The 26565-nt window shown below is 33.6% G+C and overlaps 1 protein-coding gene across 3 annotated transcripts in view; it reads right to left on the bottom strand.

Moving 5' to 3' along the window:
* STXBP5 (syntaxin binding protein 5) overlaps positions 1 to 26565 on the bottom strand; it is a 97597-nt gene that overhangs the window by 10849 nt on the left and 60183 nt on the right. Inside the window, exons 13-22 of one of the 3 annotated variants that reach the window (XM_065731741.1) lie at positions 26245 to 26312; positions 25311 to 25351; positions 23257 to 23477; positions 21673 to 21851; positions 20321 to 20446; positions 19670 to 19821; positions 12229 to 12294; positions 9415 to 9474; positions 9261 to 9308; positions 2311 to 2361 (exon numbers count right to left, since the gene is read on the bottom strand). In XM_065731741.1, the coding sequence (XP_065587813.1) occupies positions 2311 to 2361; positions 9261 to 9308; positions 9415 to 9474; positions 12229 to 12294; positions 19670 to 19821; positions 20321 to 20446; positions 21673 to 21851; positions 23257 to 23477; positions 25311 to 25351; positions 26245 to 26312 (1012 nt within the window). The remainder of the gene's footprint in view (positions 1 to 2310; positions 2362 to 9260; positions 9309 to 9414; positions 9475 to 12228; positions 12295 to 19669; positions 19822 to 20320; positions 20447 to 21672; positions 21852 to 23256; positions 23478 to 25310; positions 25352 to 26244; positions 26313 to 26565) is intronic. The other 2 variants (XM_065731750.1, XM_065731758.1) reach the window with 2 other exon arrangements.

Below are 26565 nucleotides of genomic sequence, written 5' to 3'. Positions count from 1 at the left end.
AGCTGGGTTGTAACAGTGAAAAGTAATGGTATAATGCAGACTAGAGTATGAAGTCAACTTCTATTTTAGGAATTGGAGCATAAATACATTCTGTTTTAGCCACCCAGGAAGGAAGGGAGTAGGTCAGAGATTTAAACAGAAAAGTGATTTGAAAGAAAGTGCTTATGAAAGAGTGAAAGTGATCAAGGTTCAAGAAGTCATGGAAAGAAATGAGAGAAAATGATGAAGATACTGAACTTGGGAGAAAGGCATTTCAGCTGTCTTTTTGAGCCAATGGATATGGTCACATAACTGACCGAAAAAGCAAAAAATACAATCCAGTTGACAGTTACTAAAGAACACTATGTAAAAGCTATTGCACTAGGGGAAAATTTACTAAATGAAAATAAAAACAGAGTATCATCGTCCCAGGAAGTTATTTATAGACCTGAAGAGTAAAAAAAAACCCAAACACTTTTACTACAACAAAAAGTTATTTCAGTACAGATAGCCACACATGGGTATAGTCAAGCAAAACCAGTCAAAGATCATTACAATTAGATAGTAAAAGATACTTTATGAATTCTCCAGAAGTGAGTTAATTAAAATTTCATTGTATCATTAGAAAAAACAGCAAAATCACACAGAAAATACTGAACACTTTCTTCCTGCTTCAATTAAAAACAGAAATCTGTTTCTAATTACTTATTGTTACTGAAGAATCTCAAATAAAAACAAATGAATAAATTAAATGAATTCAATAATATTTTAGTGTGTTCAAGTTGCAAAGTCTGACAACATTCACAGTAAACTGACATCATCCCTAACCTGTCAGTAAAGGTAGTAAGGAAGAACAAACACACACTGAAAAGACAAACAGAATTTCTGTGCTCATTGGTGTCAACAGGGCCATCCTTCTAGTTCTAGGCTACAAGAGTTTCAGAAAGATGAAGAAAATTTCAGTGTTCAGAAGAATTACCAGAAGCCAACCTAGATTTAGTCAGTGTAAATTTACAGAGGTCTGCAAAAATGAAGATTAGTCATATAGCTTCCAACAGCTATAAAGATGTCCACCAAAGAAACGGAGCAAGTTATCCGTGATCCTTGTGGCAAGGAAGAGACAAGAAATCTGAATGAATATGGAAGTAAGGAAGACTGTCTGAATAACAGAACATTTATTTGAACTGGCTATAAAAAATAAACTTTGCCTGGTATTCTTGTATTTTTCTAGAAACTTATTTATTGGAGACCCATGAATAGATGAGAGGTTAAACTGTCAGACACTTGGATCTTTGCCATAGTAGTGGATTAAAGGATCTCTGAGAGCTCCTTACAGTTTCACATTCCTATGAGTGAAACAAGCTGTAATGTAATCAGGGTGGTCCAAATCCGAAGTTTCAGGATATTCCAATATCATCAACTCTTCTCTAGCTGATAGTGGTAATTGTCAAATGCATGCTTCTGCACCTACCAGTCTGATCCTGATCTGTATTCTACTGGGCTGCGGAAGGGACTTTGCTGCAGGAGGGAGCTATAACAGGCAGAAGGAAGCTTTCCTACTCAGGCTGCATCTACCGCTGTAGGTCCTACAGCTGTCCCTGATCATCTTCAGAGAAAAAGGCTGGGGAGCTGGATCTGACATACAAGCTGGCAGTCAACTTCTGATGACAAAGTAATAAAAATAAGTCTGTTCATTTGTATGCTGTTTTAGTTATGCAATATCATGATCTTTAGTAATACAAGCTTCATAACTGAAATTGTTATTGTGTAAAAAGAGAACTTAAAAAAAAAATAAAAAAAGGAAGTTCTCAGAGTGGCAAACAGTCTGTGTATCCAATCCAGCAAACAGTTGTGCACTATTTTCATTTATAGACAGTGGTCTTAACACCATTAACATTTGTAAAAATACGTTCAACCTTTTACTGAACCCCAGCATATCCTGTCATTCTTAAAATACTGTATCATTCAATTAGAAAAGTATTGGATGGCTTCAAATCGGCAAGCAATTTTCCTTACAATTTTCCTTATGAATGACCTGCTTATTCAACACTTTTTCTATCACAGCACTACTGTAAAAGTGACAGATGCCTAAAAAAAAAAATCACAAAAATGTGATAAGCCATGTACAAAATTTGCAGGCTTACTTTACAATGACAGCAATGACATTTAGTGTCATGGAGCCCTCCAAAAAGTGGAGTTAAAATTTAAGTTCTACAGTTCAAATAAAGCAACTCAGTCACAATAGTTTACACAATCAAGGATTCTTACTTAAATATATTCACATTCTGTAAAACAATTTGAGTAAATATAAAATCAACTATGTAAACTTACCTAAATCAGGCTTTAACTCAGTTGGCAAACTTAGCTTCCTGGACATCTTTGCTGAAAAGTGAAGTATATCTTTTTTTTAAAAAGAATAAACACAATTCTGCTGGCCTTCATTTGCCTCTTTCCAATTATTTAATGTATCATTGTTTATAACATTAACTGCAGTACTTAACAGGACTTCTGCTAAAGCAGAACCTCACTCTCACAAGTGAGGCATGCAAAGGAGAACACGGAAGCTACTGTAATCCCCAAATATAGCATTTTATTACTTTTGCCAAACTTCATTTCCTCTTACACGTCTGAAATAACTCGATATATTGGATACATTTTGCTTTGGCTCAAAATCAAGGTTTATCTCTTCAGGTAAAAAGAGATAATGCAGACTCTAAGCTACTACACGAGTGCACACTGAAACTTTCATAAAGTTCACATACTACCTACTCTTCTGTCCTACTTCCTGATCAAACCTGAGATACTTAAAATAGAGAACAGATGAAATATTAATTACTCTAAAATGTTAACATACATGTGTAAAATAAGCTACTAATCTGAGAAGCAATCAACGATCTTTGAAGAACGAAGTTACGAAGAATTTTAAAATCAGCAGCATACAAACTCTTCTAACACTCAAAAAGAATCAAATTCTGATATAACTGTGAGGAAATAGAGCATGCATCAAAGTAACACACTGCTAGAATAGACTCACTAGTAGTCTTGTACCCATACATCCCTCTTTCATTTTTATTCCAATAACTACTGAAGAATGAAAAAAATGGATGTAGCTTAACTACTAGATCAGCACTAGAATTTGAATTTATTTCTTAGCCACGTGCCAGAATTTTGATTCATTCTTTAGTTCTTCACTATCTTATAAGGGAAACACTTCTTTACCTAAAACAGATGTTGAGAATATTCTCAGATTAAGGAGTACTATGTAATAGATAACAGTCATAAAGGCAGGATTGAATCTTGTTGCTCCTCTCACTTTAAAGTGGGGTTCACTCATTCTAGATATCTGTTTAAACAAAAATCATTGCTTTATACATATCCTAAAAAAGAGTGTATGATTTAAAGTTACTTCCACTCCTTCAATAATGAAAGTACTTCAGTGTATCATCAATTACACTTATTAATATTGCAAAGTCTAGTTAACTGAATGGTTGAGCAGTTTTATTCCTGTCACATATAACAAAAATTTGAGAATGACTCCAGAAGTAATCTTCTCATTTCCTTCATGTGTCACGGTTACAAAGCAAATCCTGGTCAAATTTAACTCAGACCACAATGCTAGGCATTTCAACATTATCTATTGCAAGATGAAACTGAAAAGAGCTCTGCAGCTACATACATACTTCCTACCCTCATCCTTGTGTTGGCTGCTGCCTGGCTTGTAATGATGAGGCTGAAACTTATCTTAATTAAGTCTCTGACAAGGACTGTTTTCAACAAGATTAACTTCTGATTTAGATTAGCGTCCAACTATGCATACAGAAAACTGTGGCACAACACAGCAACAGTGTTGAGGAACCCTTCTCTCTGCTGTCAGCTTTAACTTGCATCAGCTTGAAGAAAAATCAAGATACCTCAACTGAAACAATGAATTACAGGATGAGCGTTCCTCATCTTATATCTTGTTCTCTGTTTCAGACATGTAAATTATAAAAAGCTGAGATACTTAGGAAAAGCTTAACCATACACACAAATAGAGTTATTTTTTCTTTTTTTCTTATGTGTGAATATCAGCATTGATTGGTTCATTTAATCACTTTGAAGACCACAGTGGTCATTTCTGGTTTCTCAGACGTAAGTGTTTAACCATTTTAACAGCTTGGGGGAAAAAAATGTCAAAAAAGATATTTAGGCAACAGGAAACATGAAATATAGGCTAATGGTGAGACATTCTAATAGTCGATCCTCACTTTTAGTTTTCTACTCATTAGTGAAAGGCCAGCTACATGAAGTAGACTGATGAGGTAAAACAAATCTGTCCTTCAAATGTTTTAGCAAACACTAAAAAAATGCCTCCCGTTAATAGAACAAGAAAATAAATGACTTCTTAAAAGAACATCACTGCTAGAAATTATGAATTAATACATTATGCAGAGAAGTTACACTTAGAAACATGTCAAAAAGATCAATAATTCAAATGTAAACAGTAAACCAGACTCAATTTAAATAGCAGTACTGCCATCTTGTGTTTAGATGGAAAAGTGCTTGAAAAAGCTATAAGAAAAGAGTATTTCACCAGATAAATCATTTTCTAACTAACATTGTTTGGTGTAACAAGTAACTTGTATTCATATTTGACTTGCAGTTTAAAAGTCTCAGAAAATTTAGTTTTGCCATGCCATAGAAAGAAAAACAATATTGTCAGACATCATCTACATGAAAGATAATTGTTCAGGGAAACTGGAAAAAATAACCCAACAGGATTAAGATCTACAGAAAACATTCTCAACACTGGTTATTTTATTCCAGTTGTACTACATGGCAATGGTGATGGTGACTGTTTCTGTTAGGTGCAGCTGACCTCAAGGTGTAGCTGTGATGCCACAGTTGAATACCTTTGTGGTGATAGTGATTGTTGTCCAATTTATAGCCTTTCTGTAACCAGTGCAAGACAAGGAGATGAACTAAAGATTCATTTTGCTGCTCTTGCCAGATTGCTGCTCCAGGCAATGACTATTTTGCCTTGTGCTTAATTCGACATTTCATACTTTTCTAACATGGAAAACCTAAGGTCATACATAGGCAAATACACTCTTTTGCTGATTTAATAACCAAATATGTATCACATAACAATAAGATTAGTCAACTGTCCAAAAGCAACATATAGGATTCTTAGAGATTTATCATGTTTGTCTTGAGGGGAGCAGATGTAGTAAGGTTACCTTGGCACAAGCATGCTGTACTTCTGTATGGCAAGCTCAATCAATATAATGAAAACCTGCAGGCTATCTGAAACATGTGGGAAAGTGTAGCTTAAAGATAATAGTTGTATCTTATTTGCAGCAGGGTATCCCAAGCTACTTTACAAAGCATGATGTTGTATAGCACGTTAATTTGAAAGTCGTATACCATTTTCTCATATACTCCCTATTTAAGGAATCACTTTGCTAAAAAACCCTCTAAAAATTGGAAGGGAGACAAGTGTACTCATGTCTTGACAGAGGAGATAATAGTTTACATACAGCACAAAGCATTCAAAATTTCCTAAGAAACATATAAGCAGCACAGAATTGTCTTTTTCTTCTTCCTACTATTTTTAGATACATCAAAGTCCCAAAATGATTCAGTGTTTGACAGCTACACAGAATTTAAAAAATTACTAAACTTAGTAGTGTTGTGATGATTGAACAGTCAAATATTGTACTAGTGACAGTTAAAAAATAGATTATCAATGCTGAAATCTCAAAATTTGTTATGACTAATGAAGCCATTTTACAAGAGAATGTGCAAAAATAGATCTACTTTGTATATCCCAAATAAAATCAGACAAAATATTACAAATGCTGGAAGAAGTTGGCATTAGGGTAACTAAGAACTTTATGAAGCTCTAAAGCTTTGATGTTGTGAAAACAGTGTTAAAAACCAACGATTTTAGCTTCGTTTGACAAATTTAGCTGTACATGTAGAATGTTTAAAATATGAAAAATTTTGTTAATAACCACAGAGAGTTTAGAAATTAGGAATTACAACCACTCTGCATGTGTGTGCTTAAAACTATGGTTTGCAATTGTATTTAAACTTAAAAATTCCAGAAAAGAAATAAAAACAATTTTTGCTGAAAAACAACATCTAGGACAGTTATAAAGAGAGATAACGGAGTATACAATATTTTGCATACCCCTTTACTGAAGCTACTTACAGAAATAGATGCAAAACACCTCATGTTCTGATCTGATTCAATGAATGCATTTAACTACAAAAAGCTCATTGTACCAAATACTTAACTGATCAAAATGTGTAAAATAATAAAAGACTTTTCCTTTAAAATTCCTGAAATTAAATCAAAACTCCTTTCTACAAAAATGATAGTCTCAGAAATTAAATACTTCCTAACATATTTTTTGCCTGTAAATTCATCTGCACATGGCACATTTTTTATTAATAACTGATAGCACATTATTTATACTGCAAAATATTTGCCAGTCTTAAGAAAAACATCTGTTTTATGCAATAGCTACAATATTTGCTATAGTTCCTAGAAATAATTGATTAAACCAAGTATTTCTAGGTATCTAAGGTAATTATAACCATTCTAAGATTCACTCTGATACAAATACAGGGGAAACATCACCCAAAAGCAGCATATCCATGAGAGATCTGTCCTGGAACACTCACAATTCTGGGTATTTAGAGTATATAAGAAAGCTGAAGTGTTGGTTTATGAGAAAGTTGCACTTTAATTTACACTACTGCAGCAATCTTTTTTATTTTGTAATCTTTTAATAAATCAGGAATCCTTATCTAATAATTTCACTAATGATAAACATTAGTAGTAATTAAGAACACTCTAAGTTTTTTATAAAATGATGATAGCTTTGTTCTTCTAAACGGATATGTATTATGTTACCAGCTTACAGATCCATCACTGACACATAGTCACTTCTCACTCTGCAAGGAGTAGTCTTCCCTTATGTTCCCATATGACAAAAACCACAGGTGGGACGTTTACAGGAACTGAAGTTAACTGTTTCCATAATTTTTTATTTTTGTGACCTATTCAAGAGGTTGTTTTCACACATGCACAAGACCTTGAAGAACTGAACTAATTGCACTACATGCCAGCGCACAGAGCTACAACTACAACCATGCTACATACAAATTTATTTATGAGAACAGAGTTGATGATAAATGGTGTTTTCTCAGTCTAAAATTAATGACAAACTGACACTCACATTTTACAAAACTCATTGTCCATTCACACACCTAGCAGACATTTCCATTTAAAATAACAAAAAAATGCAAAAACATGCAATCACTAAAAAACAAAGAGGTGGCAAAGCATTTTGCCTTATTTGCATACACAGAAGAACTTACAATATAAGTTAAGAAAAACATGCAGAGGAAAGATACGAGGTACAGAAAACATGGCAGTGGAAAAAAACTAGAAAGACATTCCTTGCACAGCATTTGGCTACTTAAAACTGTAAATGCAGATAAATAATTATAACTTTACATTTCCAATGATTTGTGCAAATTGCACAAAACACAGCAGGAATGGACTGGGAAATAGTTATGAGTTACATATGAAATGCACTGTTGTCTCAACTCTGTTTAACTTACAACATGAAGAAGGCTTTGCCTGCAGATGTTACAGAATTTTAGTTTTGAAAAACATTCACAATATTTTCAACTGTAAGGCTTCAAGCTGAAACAGATGCCAATAGTTCTACAGAATTACTGTTAGCATGTTTTATTATTATTGGATATTACTCTTAAAAAAAAAGGAAAATTAAAATCATAGTCATATTGAGTGACCTCCTATTCTGTGCAAAAGAACAATAAGTTCAGGAGACTGTTTCAGGACAAAAGAAGAATACCTCATCAACAGGCATTGACAGAGTATGCACAAGATTTAGTGCTGTTATTCTCATTAAATGAGTTGAACATAAGTTTCCAGGTAGCCTGAATCCTTTAGAAGAACGTACTAATTAATATTAATGTAATCCATACTCAAGTTTTTCCAATCATACAATTGAATTGACATAATGATATATTATTGGAACAAATTTGCTTTCTTTATGCCTGAGTTTCCACTCTCAGGGTTCCTCTTCCTTAACCTGTTATCACTGCAAGCAGTGCTCAACTTCGTACTGAGCAAAGAGCACATTCCTCATGTTGTGCCTCAGATATCAAAAGAAGTTTCATCACCCACATTTAGCTTGTTGAATTTTGAACCATTTTTGATGTTTGAATTGAGATAAAATGGATTAGTGGATTAAGATTAAAAGTTAAGTTGTCAAAAAGCAAATCAAAGAAGAATATTGAAAAAGAGCACTTCCTTTGTTGGTGTAACTTTATAGCTCAACACTATGAAGTAGTACTTTAGCAAACATTTTCACTGTATGAATTAATCATAGATTTTTGACCTCACAAAGGGAACAAAATTAAGCCTTCCTGCAGTGATATACTAATACTAAAGTAACAAATGAAAACAATGAAACATTAACAGTGATTCTGAAGTGAAAGTAACCATATGCCCAGTAAAAAAAAAGAATCTTCTCCCCAAAATCACACAGCCTCTAGCTTTCATTTATTTAATGACCAAACAGCTATAAGCTGAGCTAGTTTTCATTCCAATCAGAAAAGGGTTCAATCTATAGCCTGCATACAACATATTCCAAGGCAGTATGTTATCAAATTTTTAAGACAAGGCTGGAGCTAGTAGGCGATTGTGTCACTGTTGGATGCAGAAAAATAAAAAGAATTCTGGAACAGTAATGGAGCATCCTGGTATATATGAACAAATCATTTTTCAAATTATTAAAAGAAAACATGACACCACCTCTGTCTTGATCTCTGTAATATGCAAAACTGACCATATGGCTATGCATGTAAGACAAGAGAAATAACATCAGCCATGTGTACTTTTGCAGAAGTAGTGGAATAATGTTGTGACTTGCATAGACTGAACTCCTAGAACAGATTAGTATCTTACCCAACCAGAAAATAGAAATATACATTTGCAAAAATAAAAAAATTAAAAAATTTTAAAAAATAGAATTTAAGCCACCAGCATCCTTGATTTTTTTTTTTTTAAGTCATTGTGCCCGGTATATTTAGTATAGAGGCAGCCCACAGAATTACCAAGTAGAATAAAGAATGAAAAATTATTAATTGAATATGCATTGAAATTTGATTATTTTTATTTATTTATTTATTTATTTGCTGCTGGGTTAGTGTTGCATAGAGTAAGACATAGGAGCAGAAGAGAATCTAATTCCTACCTATGTCATTGGCTACCATCTTGGAAAACTGCCTGCTTTTGGTCTTCACTGTAAATAGTATTTTAATAAAAAAAAAAAGTCAATCTATGTATCAAAAAATGAACTGCAAAAAAAAAAAATAGAAAAAAAAAGAGTGAAGAAAAAAATACTGTACCCTTTTCTATAAAATTATTCATTTTTTGCTCATCATCATCAGAATTTGGTGAACCAGAACCTATGAGTAAAGACAGAATGAAATAGATATACATTTATTTCTTATGCATACCAAATGTATTAATAACAGTTTTCAGTTTAAGGTAGGAAAGAAGATGTACTGAAATATCAAAATCTGATGCTGGTATTCTCTGGTAGCTGTACTAGATGCTGTGGACTCCAAATTATTTTTGAGAGTCAGGAATTCTGCTATATTGAGGTTAACCACAAAAAACTGTAATGCAAGGTTCTCCTCTGTGCAAGGCAGAAATTATACTGCTAGGAATATTTCCATCACTGAATAAAATGTTTACATCAAATCACTGGTTTACTCTTGTAATCATGGCTCCAGACAACAATTAACCTCAAGTATGAATCATAGAAAACACTACTGACAATAAATTAGAAAGTTTTTCAAATCTGTTTCTTTCCAGTGTAATAAATCATTGTTCAGTCACAGTCCTTTTCTGCCAACAGGGATTTTTCAAAATCTTTAATACTGCCAAGTCAGTTGTGGCAGCTGTAAAGTCACTGTTTGATGTTTCCTACCTCCATGAAATAACAAATTTCAACAAAAAATGGAAAATTTAATTGGATATTATTTTGTGAAAGTCTAAAAATGAGTTACAATGATGCCTGTAAATATAAAAACATGGTGGTTTAGGATGAGACACAAGTTTTATGGTCAGATATGTCCTCAGAGTCCTCACTCTATGACCTCTTAATTTAATTTAAATGCACCAACCCCCTCCCTCCCCACCAAAACAAACAAACAAACAAACAAACCACCCAACAAAACAAAACAGCTGATAAAGTAACTTTCCACTCCACCCTGTTAGTATTCTGTATTATTAAAACAGTAGGATACAATTGAATAGACAGTCCATTTTACATTCCTCTAAAATGTATAATCACCAACTGGAGGAAATTAAATGCAAGATAGCTTCCTCTTCACACTGAAAGATGGAAGAGGCAGAAGAACTAGATCATCTGAGAAAATGCAGACTCAACCTGAATAGTGACTGCTTTGCTCTGCAGGTCATACCATGTAATAGTCAATGCCAACACTGCAGTCAATCCACTCCTACAAAATGAAAGTAGCTAACAAGTAAACCTTCGGTGTCAGTGGCTCTTCAGTGGCCAATTCCATTCTGGAAAAAGTTCATTTAAATCTGGCCTCTGTCCTGCATCTTAAACCCAACAGTATTGCGCAGCTGATTTCTCTGAACACTCTCTTATCTCTGTAGCAGAATGCACCAGTCTTGTGACCACAGGTTAAAAAAATACAAAACTTAGAAAATAAACCTAATGAATTGCAACTATTGTCATATCTGCAATGGCTGACCTTCCCCAGAGCACTCTAACTTCTCACCAGTGAGATGACAGCTTGCCAGTCTCACTCTCTACATTCGCGTACCTTTTCCAAGGAAGTATTGTAGAAGTCTGACACAAATGATTCTCATTCATGAAAATTGGAGTGGATAGGAGAGTACTAAGGGAAGGAAGACAAAGTTCAACCTCACTGCTTCAAAAATCTAATTTATAGGGCTTGCAACTGTGGCTTCTCAGCTCCATCTTTTGTCCATTCACTATTTTTAGAATTCAGAATTATTTCTTAAGTACTGCATGTGCACCTAGAAAGAAATACCCAAATTGCATTACATTTTAACCTACTCCACCTGCTACAACTCAGACAGGAGGGAGGAAGAGTAGGCAAATTGTTAAATTTAAGATTTTTCCATGCAAACCTTGATTCTTGTCTTAGTACTCACTTCCACTGCACTGTTAGTGGAAATGGTAGTTTAAGGTTTACTCCAATCTCAAGATCATGAAAAAAGCCTAACTGTTGGTTTGAATTTTAGTTATGTACACCTGAAGTGGTTTAAGTTCACATTTGAGTAATACCAGACCACAGGAATAAAAACACTGCAGACTAAGAGTTACAACTCATTAGCTGTGCCCTGTACAGCTGACACTTCCTTGCTCAGAAGACAATTCTCATTTGATTTATCATTCTTCGTCTGGAACTAGACTTAGCAAGGACTTGTTAAGTTGCCCAATTAAACAGCTTAGTAAGATTTATCAGTCTCCCTACTTTTAACAGAGGAAGTGATCAACTGCAGCATCACAGAGCAAATTCTTTACAGATGTTGGTCTTAATTAACTAGAACATTAAAATGTTAAAAAATTTCTCCTAGAGTTATGAACAGAATAATTTTTTCTGGTTTAACCTTAGCAAAATAATATGTTTTTTGAGATACTAGTTTATTGCATTTCAGTTTTAAAAAGCTTCCTTCTTTGCTCATGACAATGCAAGTTATTCTACAAGTATTGCATTTCTTCGAAATTGAGAAGAGGGTCTAGGCTTTGAGAATTAAAGGCTACATTAGAAAATTAATCTATCCTTTTATTCACACATTGATTTCAATTTTATATTTCATTGCAAGGAGTGCACATATTACAACAGGTACTTGAGTAAATCCAAAACTTTGACTTTTACATTAAATTCAGCTGTGCACTGGAGTATGTTCCTTGCAACAAATACTACAGATTTTATCTCTTCACTTATCTTTATGACATTTCTATTGCACGTATTAAATTAATCTTGCTTTAAAAACACCACAGCGGTGCAACACAGCAACATTTTTCAGGAGAGCTAGAACAATTGTGAGAGGACCACAAGTTTTATGTAACTAGTTAACTAGAATGTGTTAACTTAAAGCACACCATCTTCCATGCAAATAAGAATCTGGAAATCAGACTAAGTTATGATTACCTGAAGTAGGTGATTTGCAGCGATCTTCTGGTACCACTGTACCCTCATTAATATCACAAAGACCTGCTGGAACACAAAAACAGCAAATGATAAACATGGTTGCTACATTATCCTTTCTTCCCTTACAGGCAGGAACTGGATATTGGATTAGATACAAACCAGATGGTTGTGGTAGAATTTGTTAGTATTACATTGCTGGTATTTTTGTTTGTTTGTTTTGTTTGTTTTAAATTTAGACATCGGTTGCAGTGACTGTAAAGCCGCTCATTTCATCCCACTAAAAAGATTTAATGGATTTTACAAAATATTTCCACATCGAAGTGCAGTAAAAAGTACCATCTTCTAAGTATGATAACAGTTAATTCCATGCCACAAACGTATATTAAGTACACATTTATGTTTTGAAAAAAACCCTAGTTTTGTAAAAGGTTTAATTGCAAAAGGAAGTCAGGTGAAAGAGGATCTTGAAGATTATAACCACCTTCAGATTACATGTAAAACCAATGTTTTTTTCACAATTTGCTTACTATCTTCTCAAGTGGTGAGCTTTGTATTTGATGCTGCACTGCAGAGGTCAGTATGCAGTTCTACTGGAAAATGTCACTTTAAGATATTAGGGTATTTGGGTGCTTCCCTAAAGCTCATTCTTTACATTTCAGTGAAGGAAATAAAGCATAGAAGTTCAGCATCAGATGCTAAAAATGAAAGTCATTTTATAGTCCTAAAAATTATTCCATGATATGAACCAGAAGTTTAAAGGAATGTTACCATTTTCCTTTTTGATAGGAAATTGTGAGCAAAACAGCCCCAGGATAAAGAAAACCATTTAATTAGTATTTAAAAGCTAATTATGCATCTTAATGTTTAATATTAGTATTTAAAAGCTAATTATGCATCTTAATGCTTAATATAATCTTGTTTTCCTTCAGAGATATCATATATGAAACTAATGTAAAGTAGAATGCAATACTTTATAGTAACAGTAAATAAATAATTGTTAAATAAGAAGTTTTTGCATGCACGCTTGCATTTCAAGTACAGTCAAAAAGCTCAAGGGGAGTAACAGCTGAGGCAACAAGAGATGGCTCAGGCCAAGTCTGTCTATATAGATATATTCAATAATGCATCTGTAATAATTGTTCCCATATTATTTTCCTCTTCTATTAACAGTACTCTTCTATCCAAGTGTAAGATTTCCGTAACACCGAAACAAACGGTAATCGCTTTCAGGAAAACAAGACACTGTATCACTTTTACATTACATTCAGTCATTGTTGTATTTATGCAAAATAGATTTTGGATTTTCTTAAGATTCTTGAGAGTGTGTGCAACTTGCACCTCAAAAAACTCAGTGATGACAACGATGTGCAAACGACCATATGAACTGGTTAAGCCTGCACTTAATAGAAGTCCAAGAACTGATTTCCATTTGAAAATATATGGGGAAATCCCAGGTGGAAGCTATATCATTTTCTTTATTCTCCGTAGTGGAAAATAATTTTAAGTATTCCCTTGCAAATCATTGTCGGGGATACTTCTAAGGGCAATTTCAGGGTCTGTTATTCTCTTAAATATGGCCTGAGCGGACCACATGCTATAAATGCAGAACTCAGTAGCTCTACTAATCCCAAACACAGGGGATCAATCAGCTTAGAATGAATGACCTTTACAGTTAACATTTTTGGAAATTTACAGAGCTCTATTATGACTTGGAAATACGTGGTTATAATTTTGTGAATATAGCATTGATGATACCCAATAGCCTTAAAGATAGAAAGATAGATCCTGATAAGATTTCTTTATGAGAGTATAACAGACATGATTTTTTTATAATGGGAACAGTCAAGCAAATAAACACTGTTCTTGGTTACCAGATAAGGAAGCTTCTGAAAAAGAAAGAGGCAAAGGGAAAAAATGTATCTTTTAAGACTACATGGATGCAGTTTTCACTTTTAAACATTCACTTTTTAACATTTTCACTTTTTAACATTCAGAAGAAGTGTCTGAACCCCTCATAAAACAGATATTCAAAATCTCCCTACTCTTTCAGCTGATGGAAAGCAGAGGCATCACAGAACAGTTTTGCTGGGCAGGCTATGGTAACACTAACAGGAATAAAAAAATTTCAGGAGCAGCCAACCAGAGCTTATCAGATTAAAAGCTGCTTTTTATGCAAAGTTCTTTTAGACATCCTGAACCTTTGATGTGGACTCTTCTGAAGAAACTGCTTCACCCGCAGAGAACAAATACCACTTTGGCATTTTAAATGTTCTTTCATTAGTGACTGATACTTCTTCACTTATTACTTATGCATTAGTCATGCAATTCAGAAGATGAAGTCCTCTGACTTAACTAAAAGGTACTCAATTACTGTTATCATCCATGAAAGTGGTTTACCTATCACACCTATACACAGTAAATCTGGAACACTAAACTAAATGCATCTGCAGCACAGTTTGTATATGCACAATAATTTAGGCATTTTTCTAAGACAGGCTTAAAACAGGTGCAAAGAAAATATATCTAAAGCAATTCATCCAGACTATTAAAATATGAGGTCATTCTAGAGCTAGGATCAAAATAGGCTAGAATAACTGATCTGAAAATTAAAACTGTTCACTATAAAACATGCTCCCCTAAGGCTTTCTGGTGTTTGCTAAAAAAGTCTGATAGCTTGGACCTGGTGACGTGCTCATGCGTGCCATACATATACCTAATGGGCATGAAATTCTATTCCAAAACATAGAAACTTTATCACTGATCTCAATGAATAACTCACATCAATCGATCCAACTGAAGACCTCAAAATATTCTTATCATAAAACTACCCATTAATTGTATGAATAAAATTTATCCCACTAAATTATGGTGCTATAATTATTCTTGCACACAAACCTTGGAAATCTAATTATAGCTATCACTATTATTAGACAAGAGGAAGGGACAGAAAAAATATTTTCATGTAGTAGTTATTGTAAATAGCACTAATTACTGTTATTCAATGTGACCTGAGATGAGTCTATGAAATACTAAGGTCTGCACACTTTATAATCTTAAGTGCAGTGATACAGTTTGTGCACTAAATTCTGGGTTAAGTTTTATGATTTCAAGGCTTATAACTTGCAAGGGATTCTAAAGCCAACTGGTCCTAAGTTTTCTGTTTCAGAACTGAAGCCTAATTAGAAGACTAAAGAAAACTAATCTAATAAGCTCTTAGCTTCTTTCTGAACTCTAGTAGCAAGTAACCTGAGATAAACACAAAAAATGAGTTAAAAGAAATCAAATAATGTTATTAAAGATTGAAAAGATACCGCGTTGCATAAGAAACTCCCTTGAATTACAATCAACTTTAACTAATATATTGAGCTTTGTCCTTCAGGCACATATATGCCAACTTCACTTGAAAACAAGTCTGATTAAAAATTAGAACTAGCTTGATGTGAAAACACAAACATCATAAACAATTGACTTGAAAGAGTTAAAAAAGCCTCCTAATTCAACAACTAAACTTTATGATTCAGTATTATATTTGGCTTAGTCACTGCTGATGCTGGTCTACTTTAGTTCAGGTAGAAGTTAAAAAAAAAAAAAAAAACACGAGTGTGAAGGTCTAGATTCAATTCAAGGAGAGAGAGGATGTGTGAAACAACCAGAACATGCAATTTCAGTATTTGCTTCTGTTTTGATTCAACTCCAGTTCTGAAATCCATGTAGGTTACATTAAAAATAAAAAGACTTTGATTTGTAATCAAACAAAAGATACATGCATGCAAAAACTGCTTCTATTTTGTCAGAATAATTCCGAACTGCTTCTAATAACTCATATGAAGTGTTATACAAGTATACAGATTTTCTAAAAAAAACCAAAAAACTGTAGCATATTGCAGTAATTGAGAAATCACATAAAACCTTGCAACTCCCACCAACAATAAGATTTAAAGGAGTTAAAGTTACGGTCTGTTGACTTAATCATTAAACTAATGTCTATTGATACATTCTTTTGTGCAGTCATAAAATTATGAATTGCTCGATATTTGGTTGCAGTATTTCCTGTCATATTTCAGAAATTGTACATCAAGCAAAGATCTCAAACAGGGACTATATCATCAAGGACTTGGTTAAGAAATCAACTCTTAGAAAAACCTGTTCTAAAATATTAAATATTCTAGGTAAATTTAGCTTTTCAGTCACTGGCTTTTGAAAGTAAATCTGGGATTACTGTCCACCTTTTCCTTCCCTTCAAAATGACAAAGGAGCAGCAGACCTTGTCTTTCAGTTTTTTATAATCCCAAAGCAGCAGCATTCCTTTTACACATAACTCTTTCCATTGGTAGCATGATGATGGAAGACAAAGATAGAGAAAAATACAGAGGTGAGACAAAGATAGAGAAAAAATTGCAGAGGTGGTAGGCTTTCTCTTTGGTAAGAATAAATAAATAAACTAAACACAGCAGAACAGAATTGGACCACAGTCTTAAGTGTTCATTTCACAACCACCACCTAGGTTACTTGGATTTTGTTTTATTCTACTTCCTGTTTATAAAGGAGGTCAGGCTGCAAAAAATGACATGCTTGGGAAAGGAATCATGTTATACTTTCGATATCAGCTCTATATGCTCTGAATTCTTTAATGCTGTAAATGCTAGAGTACATCAGAAAAACCCTGAGGCAACTCATGTTTATGATGATCTACCACTCTACTGTGGTACTCTTGAACATCAAAGTGCTTGGAAATCTTACAGGGCTGTGCAATACACCAAGACCTCCACTCTCTATCTCTATAAGCAACATCTTAGTAGAAGGAAGCTTTCACTTTGACAGACATATCATTGCTTTTTATAACGTTAAAAAGTAAATTAGTAATAATAACCATAATCTAACATGAATTCATAAGTTCATAAGTTCATAAGTTCATAAGGTTGGAAAGGACCTATAAGATCATCTAGTCCAACCATCCTCCTATCACTATCTCTACCCAACTACTAAATTAAGTCCTTTAGCAAAAAAATAAATTTTTTTTCATGACAAATATTCCAAAGTTTAATTAATTTCCATTAATTACATATAAGGTTCAGAAGATTCTGAGTTGCAGCCTTATTATCTAGTACTCTTAGAGAAGATTTATTAAGCACACTTAAGTGATGTTACATAGATACACATTTCTGAAAGAGCCCTACAAAACCTTTCCCAAATGAGGTCACCAATTCAGGCACCAACAGACAGCAGAAAGAAAAACAGGAATAATTATCCGACATAGAACGACACTGTCAACTATTCAGTTAAGTGCCCTATTTCAATCATCCAACTTCTGCCTCCCTAGGTCTGATGTGACCAATGCCAGCCCATGTTCTTAAACCTATGGTACTTCTAGACAACGTATGTAAATTTACAGTATACAATTTGGATTCACCATGCATGAATACTTTGTGTGTAACATTTAATAAGCTCAATCTACATCCAGAATAATTTACATGAAAGGACAATATTTATTTAAACAGAGCTCAATGGGTAACCATGGTATCTGAGTGCATCCAGAGGAGAAAGGGGTCAAATGTGAATTCAATCAACGGCACTCGTACACTTTTACTGTTTGATAATTCTCAAGGTTATTCTGTTGGGACAGAGAACAAGCAAAGGAAGGTTCTAGCCTTGGAGCTCAGAGGACTAACAGATTTTGGGACTACAGACATCAATAACTTCTAAGACAGGATCTCATTCTACTTCTCCCTCCCATCCTTCCCCCTAATACAGACAGTGCTATGGTCAACCTTCTTGTTTCCTTCCCGCTTCTTTTGGAGATGTCATGAACAAGAAATATGATACATGTATGATTCAAAACAGTTTCTAAAAGTAAAACAATTATTTAAAATGGACTAACAAAAGTATTCATGGTAAGTGAACAGCAAGTCAAAAGAAACAAAATTCAGATGTTCAAAAATATTTATTTTGTCATGAGATGACTTACTTATATAAGAGGTGCGAAGCTTTTTCACAGACTCTGAATATAAGTTAGAAAGGCCGCACATGCAAGAAGCCACAGTCAGCATACCTTTACGCAGCAGTGAGAAAAGGAAAGATGGAGACACTAACAGTACATTTGAGACAGAAAAGCCAGCTGAATAACTTGTATAATGAAGTTTATATAATGCTTATGCCAGGCAGATCATTAGTATTAAAATGTAAGATGACAAATATATGATTTCATTTAAAAGACACGTTACTGAACAAAAAGGACTCCATTCAGGAGTATCTTAGAGACACAGTTGTAACAGTTATGCTGATCATTAAACAATAAAAAGCAAGAAAACAAAGTGATTAATGTTTAACACCACAAAAAAACAGTTTAAAATATAAATATATGAAGCAGAAGGTAAGCCCTTTACTACCATGAGACTTTAACAGAGTGAAACAGCAAAGTTATTTCTTTCTCTCTGAATATTTTTTCGTTTGTTTTTTCAATACTTATCTTTGCCTACAGTAGAAAAAGACATCTTGTCCCAGACTAAGAACTGTGTATGTTCCACTCTAAGCTAATTATTCTTTTAAAGCAGCTTCCCCAGTTGAAATAATCTGACAGATGGCAACAAGATCTTTCTCAAATCAAAGATTTATTAAAATATGTCTGGAAGCATCCATTTTCTCTTCAGTATAATACTGCCTGAACTTTATTCTGAATCACTTAAAACAAACCAACCATGAAGTTTTTAAAATAGTGTACTTCCCATTTAATAAAAATAATTTGGAGGCAACAGTGATGTTGACACTTCCATCTTTAGGTGTTTTAAAAATTAGCTTAAAAATATCAACTCAAATGATTTTCTCCTTGTTACTTAGAGTTCTAACTTTTCATTCCATCAATAAAAACCTTGAGATTTTGGCTGAAAGATTACTTTCCTCCTCAGCTGCAAACTAGCACCTTAATTTAGTACCTTTTCAAAACAAAGTTATTTTTATAAAAAAAAGTTTAATTGGTACATTTATATCAAAGGCTTCCTCTAAAACTAATATAACAGTACTCACAGTATAACACGCTTTGCAGACATAGGTTGAAATAAAACAGAATGGGCTCATATAAGCTTGTGATTTTGGTACCAGGATTATCAGAAATACCAAGATATTGAGGCTCCTTCAAGCTGTGCTGGTAAGTTAACAGCATAAAACTATTGAGTTTTTGTAGCTTACAGCTATACACATTTTTTCTTTCCCTACTGTATTTTTTTAACATACATTACACTAATAAAAAATATAAGCAATTATATATTATCAAGCATTAGTAGATTTCATTAAGCAATGTTTCTGAAATAACAAACCTGTAACAGTAACATTCAAGAATGATGAAACCACAGTGGCAAAAGCATACATGTATTCAAAGGACACTCAAAAGCCCAGATGAGGTCAGAAGATAGGCAAAGTCGTTTTCAACCAGCTGTGGGTTACTCACCTCCAGATGGCTGCCGAGTTTTTCGGGGAGATCGTGGCTCCCTACGATAAGGATCATTGGAACCATACAGTTCAATAGTGCCAAGATTCAAGAGGATGGTCTTCTGGAGGTAATCAACCATGGCAATACCATTACAGTTTCCAAAAACTACTCTGGAAAAAGGTAAGTGGAAGGAATGATAATACTAATGTGAATATAATTTTGTTTTAGTATTTTTTGCTAAACAGAATGTTAAGACTTTCAATCCTTTTCATATTTTCCAATTACTAGCTTTTAAAAAATTGCTCTAATTTTAAAGCATGTAAGAATTACTATTTTAGAATTTAGTACTGTTTAAACGTTCACTTTTAAAAACATGTAATATTGAGTAAAGCAGATCACTATAAGAGCCAACCTACTCAACAGAGCCTTAACTGATAAATATTCTTAGCTCTCAAGTGCCAGCGCATATGAGGAAGAGTGATGTTGATTTGTTTGATGTTCACATCGTCAGGAACTGCCACAAGCCACCAGAAAGAACTATCAAGAAACACAGGAAACTAGTTGCATCTCTTGTGCTGCAGTGCAGCTCACGTGAACACACACTGAATTACCTTTTAGTAGCAAATGCTTTTGGCAGTGTACTGAAAAAACTGTGTAGAATATACTTACAGGCCATACGCTGAATTGACTGCTAAGCTGGTTATCTGTTGAGGAGGTTCTCCGCTCACCCACACCAGTTGGATAACTAGCTCAATTTGGTAGCCTGGAGACTGCTTAAGAGGAGAATTTTTAACTCTGCAAAGTACACAAAACATCATACTTTTATGACTCTTTGGAGCCTTTTTCCTTACAGGTGCAGAATTCACTGAATTACGTATCACACTGAACTTAAGAATGTTTGGAAAACTATAAAGAAAATAATGGTGTACCAGTTTCATAGAACAAGGATGAAGGGGTGGGGTGAGATAGAAGCTCTTGGAAATACTTTGCGTGTTGATGAACAAACTTAGAAATGTCCTACAGAAAGTATTAAGGCTCTCTCATCTTATAAAATAAAATAAAAAAAGATCTATATAGAGCAAAAGGTCCTCCAATTCCTGAGTTTCTTATTTATTCTATTTAATATTTTGATTTGCCACTATTTTACAAAATCCATTTTGTCTTCCCAATTTTATTTAGAAATTACCGTCTTCAAAACACACAACTCAAAAAGATACAAAACAGTAATACTCAGAAAAAATAAACATTTCAGAATTAACTATTTTCTTGGTGGATGAACTCAAGGAATTAAAATCCAAGACTGGAGTTAAAAGTTTCAGAAAGAAAAGTAAATACCTGTCTTAATTGCATATCTGAAAATGAAATGCAGTGTATATTCTGTAACAAAAATTGATAGTCTAAGAGGTCTCAAGATGCACTCTTTTACAGAGTGAAAAACAAAGCCAAAACAAATTAGTCTTCTGTTAATCTTAATTTCTCAAAGGAATAAACACATAGAAACACAGCAAAAACTCTTAAGGGAAATATCTCCGAATTTAAAAACTGAAAACAGTTAAAAAAATGAACAGCTCTAGAAACCTACACTTGCAGAAATATGAGGTATCATGCAAGATGAAGATCCCTATTGATGCATACAAATAACTAACAGGCGAAGTCTACTCAAACATACTTGGCCTGAAGTTGAGAGTGAAGGCGTTAAGTGGCCTGTTCATTTCAGTGGACACTAAGATTTCAAATTAACTATACTGTTCCCATTTAAAAGTTTGCTCTAAAGCATGAGCATCTATAACAAAACTAACATCTATGTTAGTAAAATTTTCTAAAGCAGGCTGACTCATAAGGTAATTATCTTCCAATTTCTTTTTTAATCACAAAAAATTATGACTTTTACATAAATTAAGATTAAAATTGTAATTTCTTGAAACAGAACTTGGCTTTAAGATATTTCCAAGTACATATACCCTCACAATATAAATACTCTTGCAGTTTCACACTCATCAAAAGCGTAACAATACACTTACTTTAAACATGGGACATTATCACGAAGGCCATCAGATGAACTGCTGCTAGTAGATGGATGAGACTGGGGAACAATGGACTGAGGATTGGAACTTGTGCCTGGAGTTGGTAATGGTGGTATCTGCTCACCATCTGGAGTTTCAATGTCATTTATTTCATACAACAGGCGTACTTCCAGCATCTGCAAAGTATATAAATAATAATTAGAAAAAAAAGGTGGTATTTCAAAAACAAAGTATGATTAAGTGCAAGTAAGATACTAGTCCTAAGACAGATATGCAGGACTTGCCTGTCTTTAAAAGCAGTATCTTAAATATTACAATCTAAACACACACACACAGTCTTGAATTTAATATCTGATAATAAAAACTTGAAAATTAACTCATTCTCCACTATTTAAAAGTTTCCAGCTTATTACTGAAAAGAAATAAAATACTCGATACAAGACCCATTTAAGCATCATTTTATATAATACATACTCAGTTATGAAAAAACCTTACTTTGTGTACTTTGGGAATGCAAAAACTAAGAAGAGCCATAGGGCTTGGCTGATTTACTTTCAGTAGCGTTATTTAATTCTTTTTTTAATGTGGCATCAAGCTCGGTCATACATTTAAAAGTATAAATTCATCATGATTTCAGATTAGTATTAATTGTATCACAGTTTAAAGAAACTCTTCTATTGCTTTAGTCTCATCATTCGCAAAACAGAACTTAACTCAGAAAGATCTAAACAGTAACTTTAAAAACACTCCTGGTACTGAATCAGCTTGCTAATTGCTGATTACTAAAAACCTTTTAGAAAAATAACATTCCCTTAGAAAGGAACGTGTATGATTGAGTAAATATTAGAGTAAATGCTAGAAGGAAAAAAATAAACCAACGTCTTATCTCCTTTACTGATATGGAAAATATAAGAGGAAAAAAGGCAGTACTCAGAACGTAGCATTACCTGATAGCTAACCAGCTTCAAGTTAACTTTTAGCTCATCCATTCCAGATAAATGAAGTTGCATGTCTGTTTGATTTAACAAAGGATTTAAACTCTTGTAACAGAATGGTATCTTACAATCAAAAATGACAGCTAAGTCCCAGACAGAACTTAAGGCATGTGCGGAATACTACTCTTCTTCTAAACTGGTATACTGCAGAATTGTTACAAAGAAAGCTAACAATGATTAGGAATCAAGAAAGAAAGATCAGCAACTCCTCTCACTTTGAGATTCTTTGACTATAAAAATTATTAAAAATAAAAATTCTTTGACTATATCTCATTCACTTGTTAAATCATCTCTGATGCAACTAAGTTTTGACCCACACTTAGCAAGTGTTAGAGTTAGAACAAAGAGTTAGTATTGGAAGCAAAACCTGAAAGAAGCAATGAAAGCCAAAATACTGGCGTGTAATTTTTTTTTTTTTAATTTGGTTATTACTTTTCTTCCATAGACAAAGAAATTTGCTAGTTTTGAGGCAATTTTATTTTGTCCTTTTGAATAACACAATGAAAAACACTGAAAAGCTAAATTGTTAAAATGGTCTTATTATAGACAATTCCTGTAACATTAAAAAAACAGTTACACAAATTACCGGAATGACTTCTGTTGTCACTTCCTGCTTGCTGAACCTGTAGATAATGACATGTGCAGAAACTCCAGCTACGCACAGCATTCTACTTTCTGGACACCACGAGATGATCTGAATAGCATATGGATCTTCATCTACTATATCTGTGTTTGGCCTGTCATCTTTATTCCGTGACTTCTCAAATACTTTGGCTGTTTTTAGCTTATAGAGTACTTGCAGTGTTACTAGGAAATTCAAAACAAATTCAAATTAATTTCCATTTACACAGATATTTCTCTCAATAACTTTTCTAATTTAGAAATTTTGCATAATAGAGAATGTCAGCGTGTTTAACAGAAGATGGCAGAGCATATCTGTGTTGATACCACCCACACAGTTCATGACTTGCCCAATACAGGATCAGCTAGTTTGAAAAACTTTTGCTATTTAAAAAGAGATGCATGTTAAGCTCAAGTTAAAAACTAAATCCTTAGTGCTTTACAAGTTTAACTGTAATTAGGTTCTCTTTATAGCAGTAACATCTGGTTACATTTACCACACCACAACTTAGCCTATGGCACAGAAAGTAAAGATCCTCCCCTTTCTCCTTGTAGTATTTCAAATCCATGGCCTCCTTCCTATGTTCCTCCAATTTTTTGAATGAACAGAAAGAAGAAAATAAAACACAACCTTCTGATGAATTCAGATTTCTCTTGAGAGTGCAGTTTCCAGAACCATGCTAATGAGTCCTTACCACAGTTTAAAACTGTGTAAGAATTATTTGATCTTGATTTTACTGATATTCATCCTAATGATTTTTATTGTACAAACACTGAGACTGCATTCCTATAGGCCTCCATTTTTTTGTGCAAGATTAAATTCTGAGTATTATTCTCAACTGGAATTCTTTCTTCCAATGTTAGTGAAACCACCTTACTATTGTCTTAAAACTTCACTAGCAGTCTCTAGTCAATCATTCAAGTATCCGACACCAAAACCACTTATATCTTTACAAGAAACTAACCTATCCTTAACTCTCTTCTGTAGTTTCATCTGAATCAAATTTTCCTAGTTTACTTATAAAGCTGTACTGTTGTTACAAACTAAGATACCTGCAACTTCTCCCTTAATGGGATTACTAATTTGTTATTAAAAGGATACTAAATGGCTTTAACAAGATTTGCTTTAGACTGATCCATGCTGAATATTATTTTTAACTACAGAAAATCTTTTTTTTTTTTTTTTTTTGAAAGTTCCACCCCCAGTCCAAACAAATTAAGGATCTGTAACACTCCAAATACTTCTCTTCCCAGTTTTTAAACATACATTGCATCTGTTCTTTCCCACACCCACATAACTCCTTAGCATTCTGGAATCTCACCGGTCTTAGACAAGTTTTCAAGGAAAACTGAATGATTCCAAGATAGTTTCCATCAGCTTTTAAGTCCTAGCAGTAAGTTTAGTCAGAACCAGATGATCCAAATAGCTCAGAGTTAACTCTAATTTAAATTCTCACTGCATTTCTCACTCTTAGCACTGTAGACCACTAGATGCAATTGACTCTTTAACCAATGAGACAGGTAACATGGTTTGTTCCATGTTCTAAAGAAGTCCTAATTATTCTTCTACCTTTCTTCCCAAGTGCTTAAATTATTTTACTAGCACAAATTACAACTGACTCCAATTCTCATTTTTAGATACTGTAAGTTACAGCAAATAGGTGTCAAATAAACACAACTCTCCCATTTTAGACTGAAACAAACAGTTGGAATTTAACTGTACTAAAAAGGAATGCATTTGTTTGTTATTTATTGGCACGTTCAATAAGCTACTTCTGAAATTAAAACAAACTTCTTTCTTTCTTCCTGGCTCTTCAACTACTAGTGCATTTTCAGTGAGATGAAACTAATAAGAAATCATGCTAGCATTATTTTAATTTGAATCAAAGTTTCATAAGGGGATGATTGTACATGGGGCCGGAATTATGACTAGGTCACAATTACATACCATTAGACAAATCAGTAAATTTAGAAAACTCCTGTTTGACAGAAAAAAAAATCTCTGCAGAAAAAACTTACTTGCTGAGGCATCCCAAAACTTGATTGACCCATCAGCATGCCTACGAAATATTAAAAAAAATTTGTTAGATCAGAAAATTGTTAGCTGGAGCATTAGAACTCTTTGCAATTAACCAATTAAAAATATGACTAACATTCAATTTTCATTAGTTATTATAATGACATTTACTATTTTAACAACCTACTGAAAACTTTTGTTTTGTCCCAATTAGTCAGAAGTGATAAACTTAATTCACTGAAATTCCACTGCACTAATATTAATTTTCCATTTTAAACTGAGTTGAGCTGTTTGCATTTCTTGTAAGTAGTTTGGAATAATTTACGCTGTTTTTTTAAATGTATGTATGCACCTTATTTGACAGGATAATTGTAAATCAGTGCCCAAATTAACTATTTCAGTGCAAACGTCATCTAACTTATTTATTTATCCTTGAAACTAGATCTTTCAGGATTGACTCTCAAGGTTTCTACCGCATAGTATGAAGTGACAGTAATCTGCAGTAGGGCTAATGAGTTATTTGGAAAAAATAACATAAAATTTAGCAGTGCTCCTGCTTTACAGACCTTTCAGTAAAGTTAGAAGGATCCCTCTCAAAGATAAAAATGAACGAATCAGTAACAAGTCAATGGACTTCCTATGCTTTAAATCAACTCAAATATTTTCCAAAAGTTAAGAACAGAGGAAGACTTTCTTCCAGTATTATAATACTGCATCAGAATAACAATTAAAAAAAAAATAAAATGTAAAACACCTACTATCATAGAGTTCTTAACTTTCTCTTCTGTGTTTTGCTTGACTTTCTTGTCAAGGTTATGCAGAGGGATTGTTTAGTGAACATAATCTCTTAAATTATTACACCACTCTTGAAACACTGTTTTCTATACAAGGACCAAAGGACCAAAATATACATTACCACAATGAGGTGTCACTTACCCAGTAATAATTATCTCTGGATAGCTCTGAGTAATCAAACCCCAGTTGCCTCCACTGATAGGCCATTCCTAGAAGATTAACAAATACAGTACAGGGAATAAATATGGAAATATAGGGAAGCAATTTGAACACAGAAACAAATACACTGAGGAAGAAAATATGAAGTGCAGTTAAGTTACAGAAATTACTACAGGTACTCCAGTATGTCAAAATTTCAAAGTTTAGTAGCCAGTGATATGCCTATCAATGGGAGCACATCAGGAAAGAATGACTACAGCATGACACATGCCATAAAGCCTTGAGACATCTGCTATTAGCTAA

The sequence above is a fragment of the Cyrtonyx montezumae genome, unplaced genomic scaffold (assembly GCF_038088225.1).
Source record: "Cyrtonyx montezumae isolate F1298 unplaced genomic scaffold, pur_monq_1.0 scaffold_0, whole genome shotgun sequence".
Lineage (NCBI taxonomy): Eukaryota > Metazoa > Chordata > Aves > Galliformes > Odontophoridae > Cyrtonyx > Cyrtonyx montezumae.
Note: the sequence above shows the minus strand (reverse complement) of the source record. Positions and strands in the feature narration are given on the sequence as shown.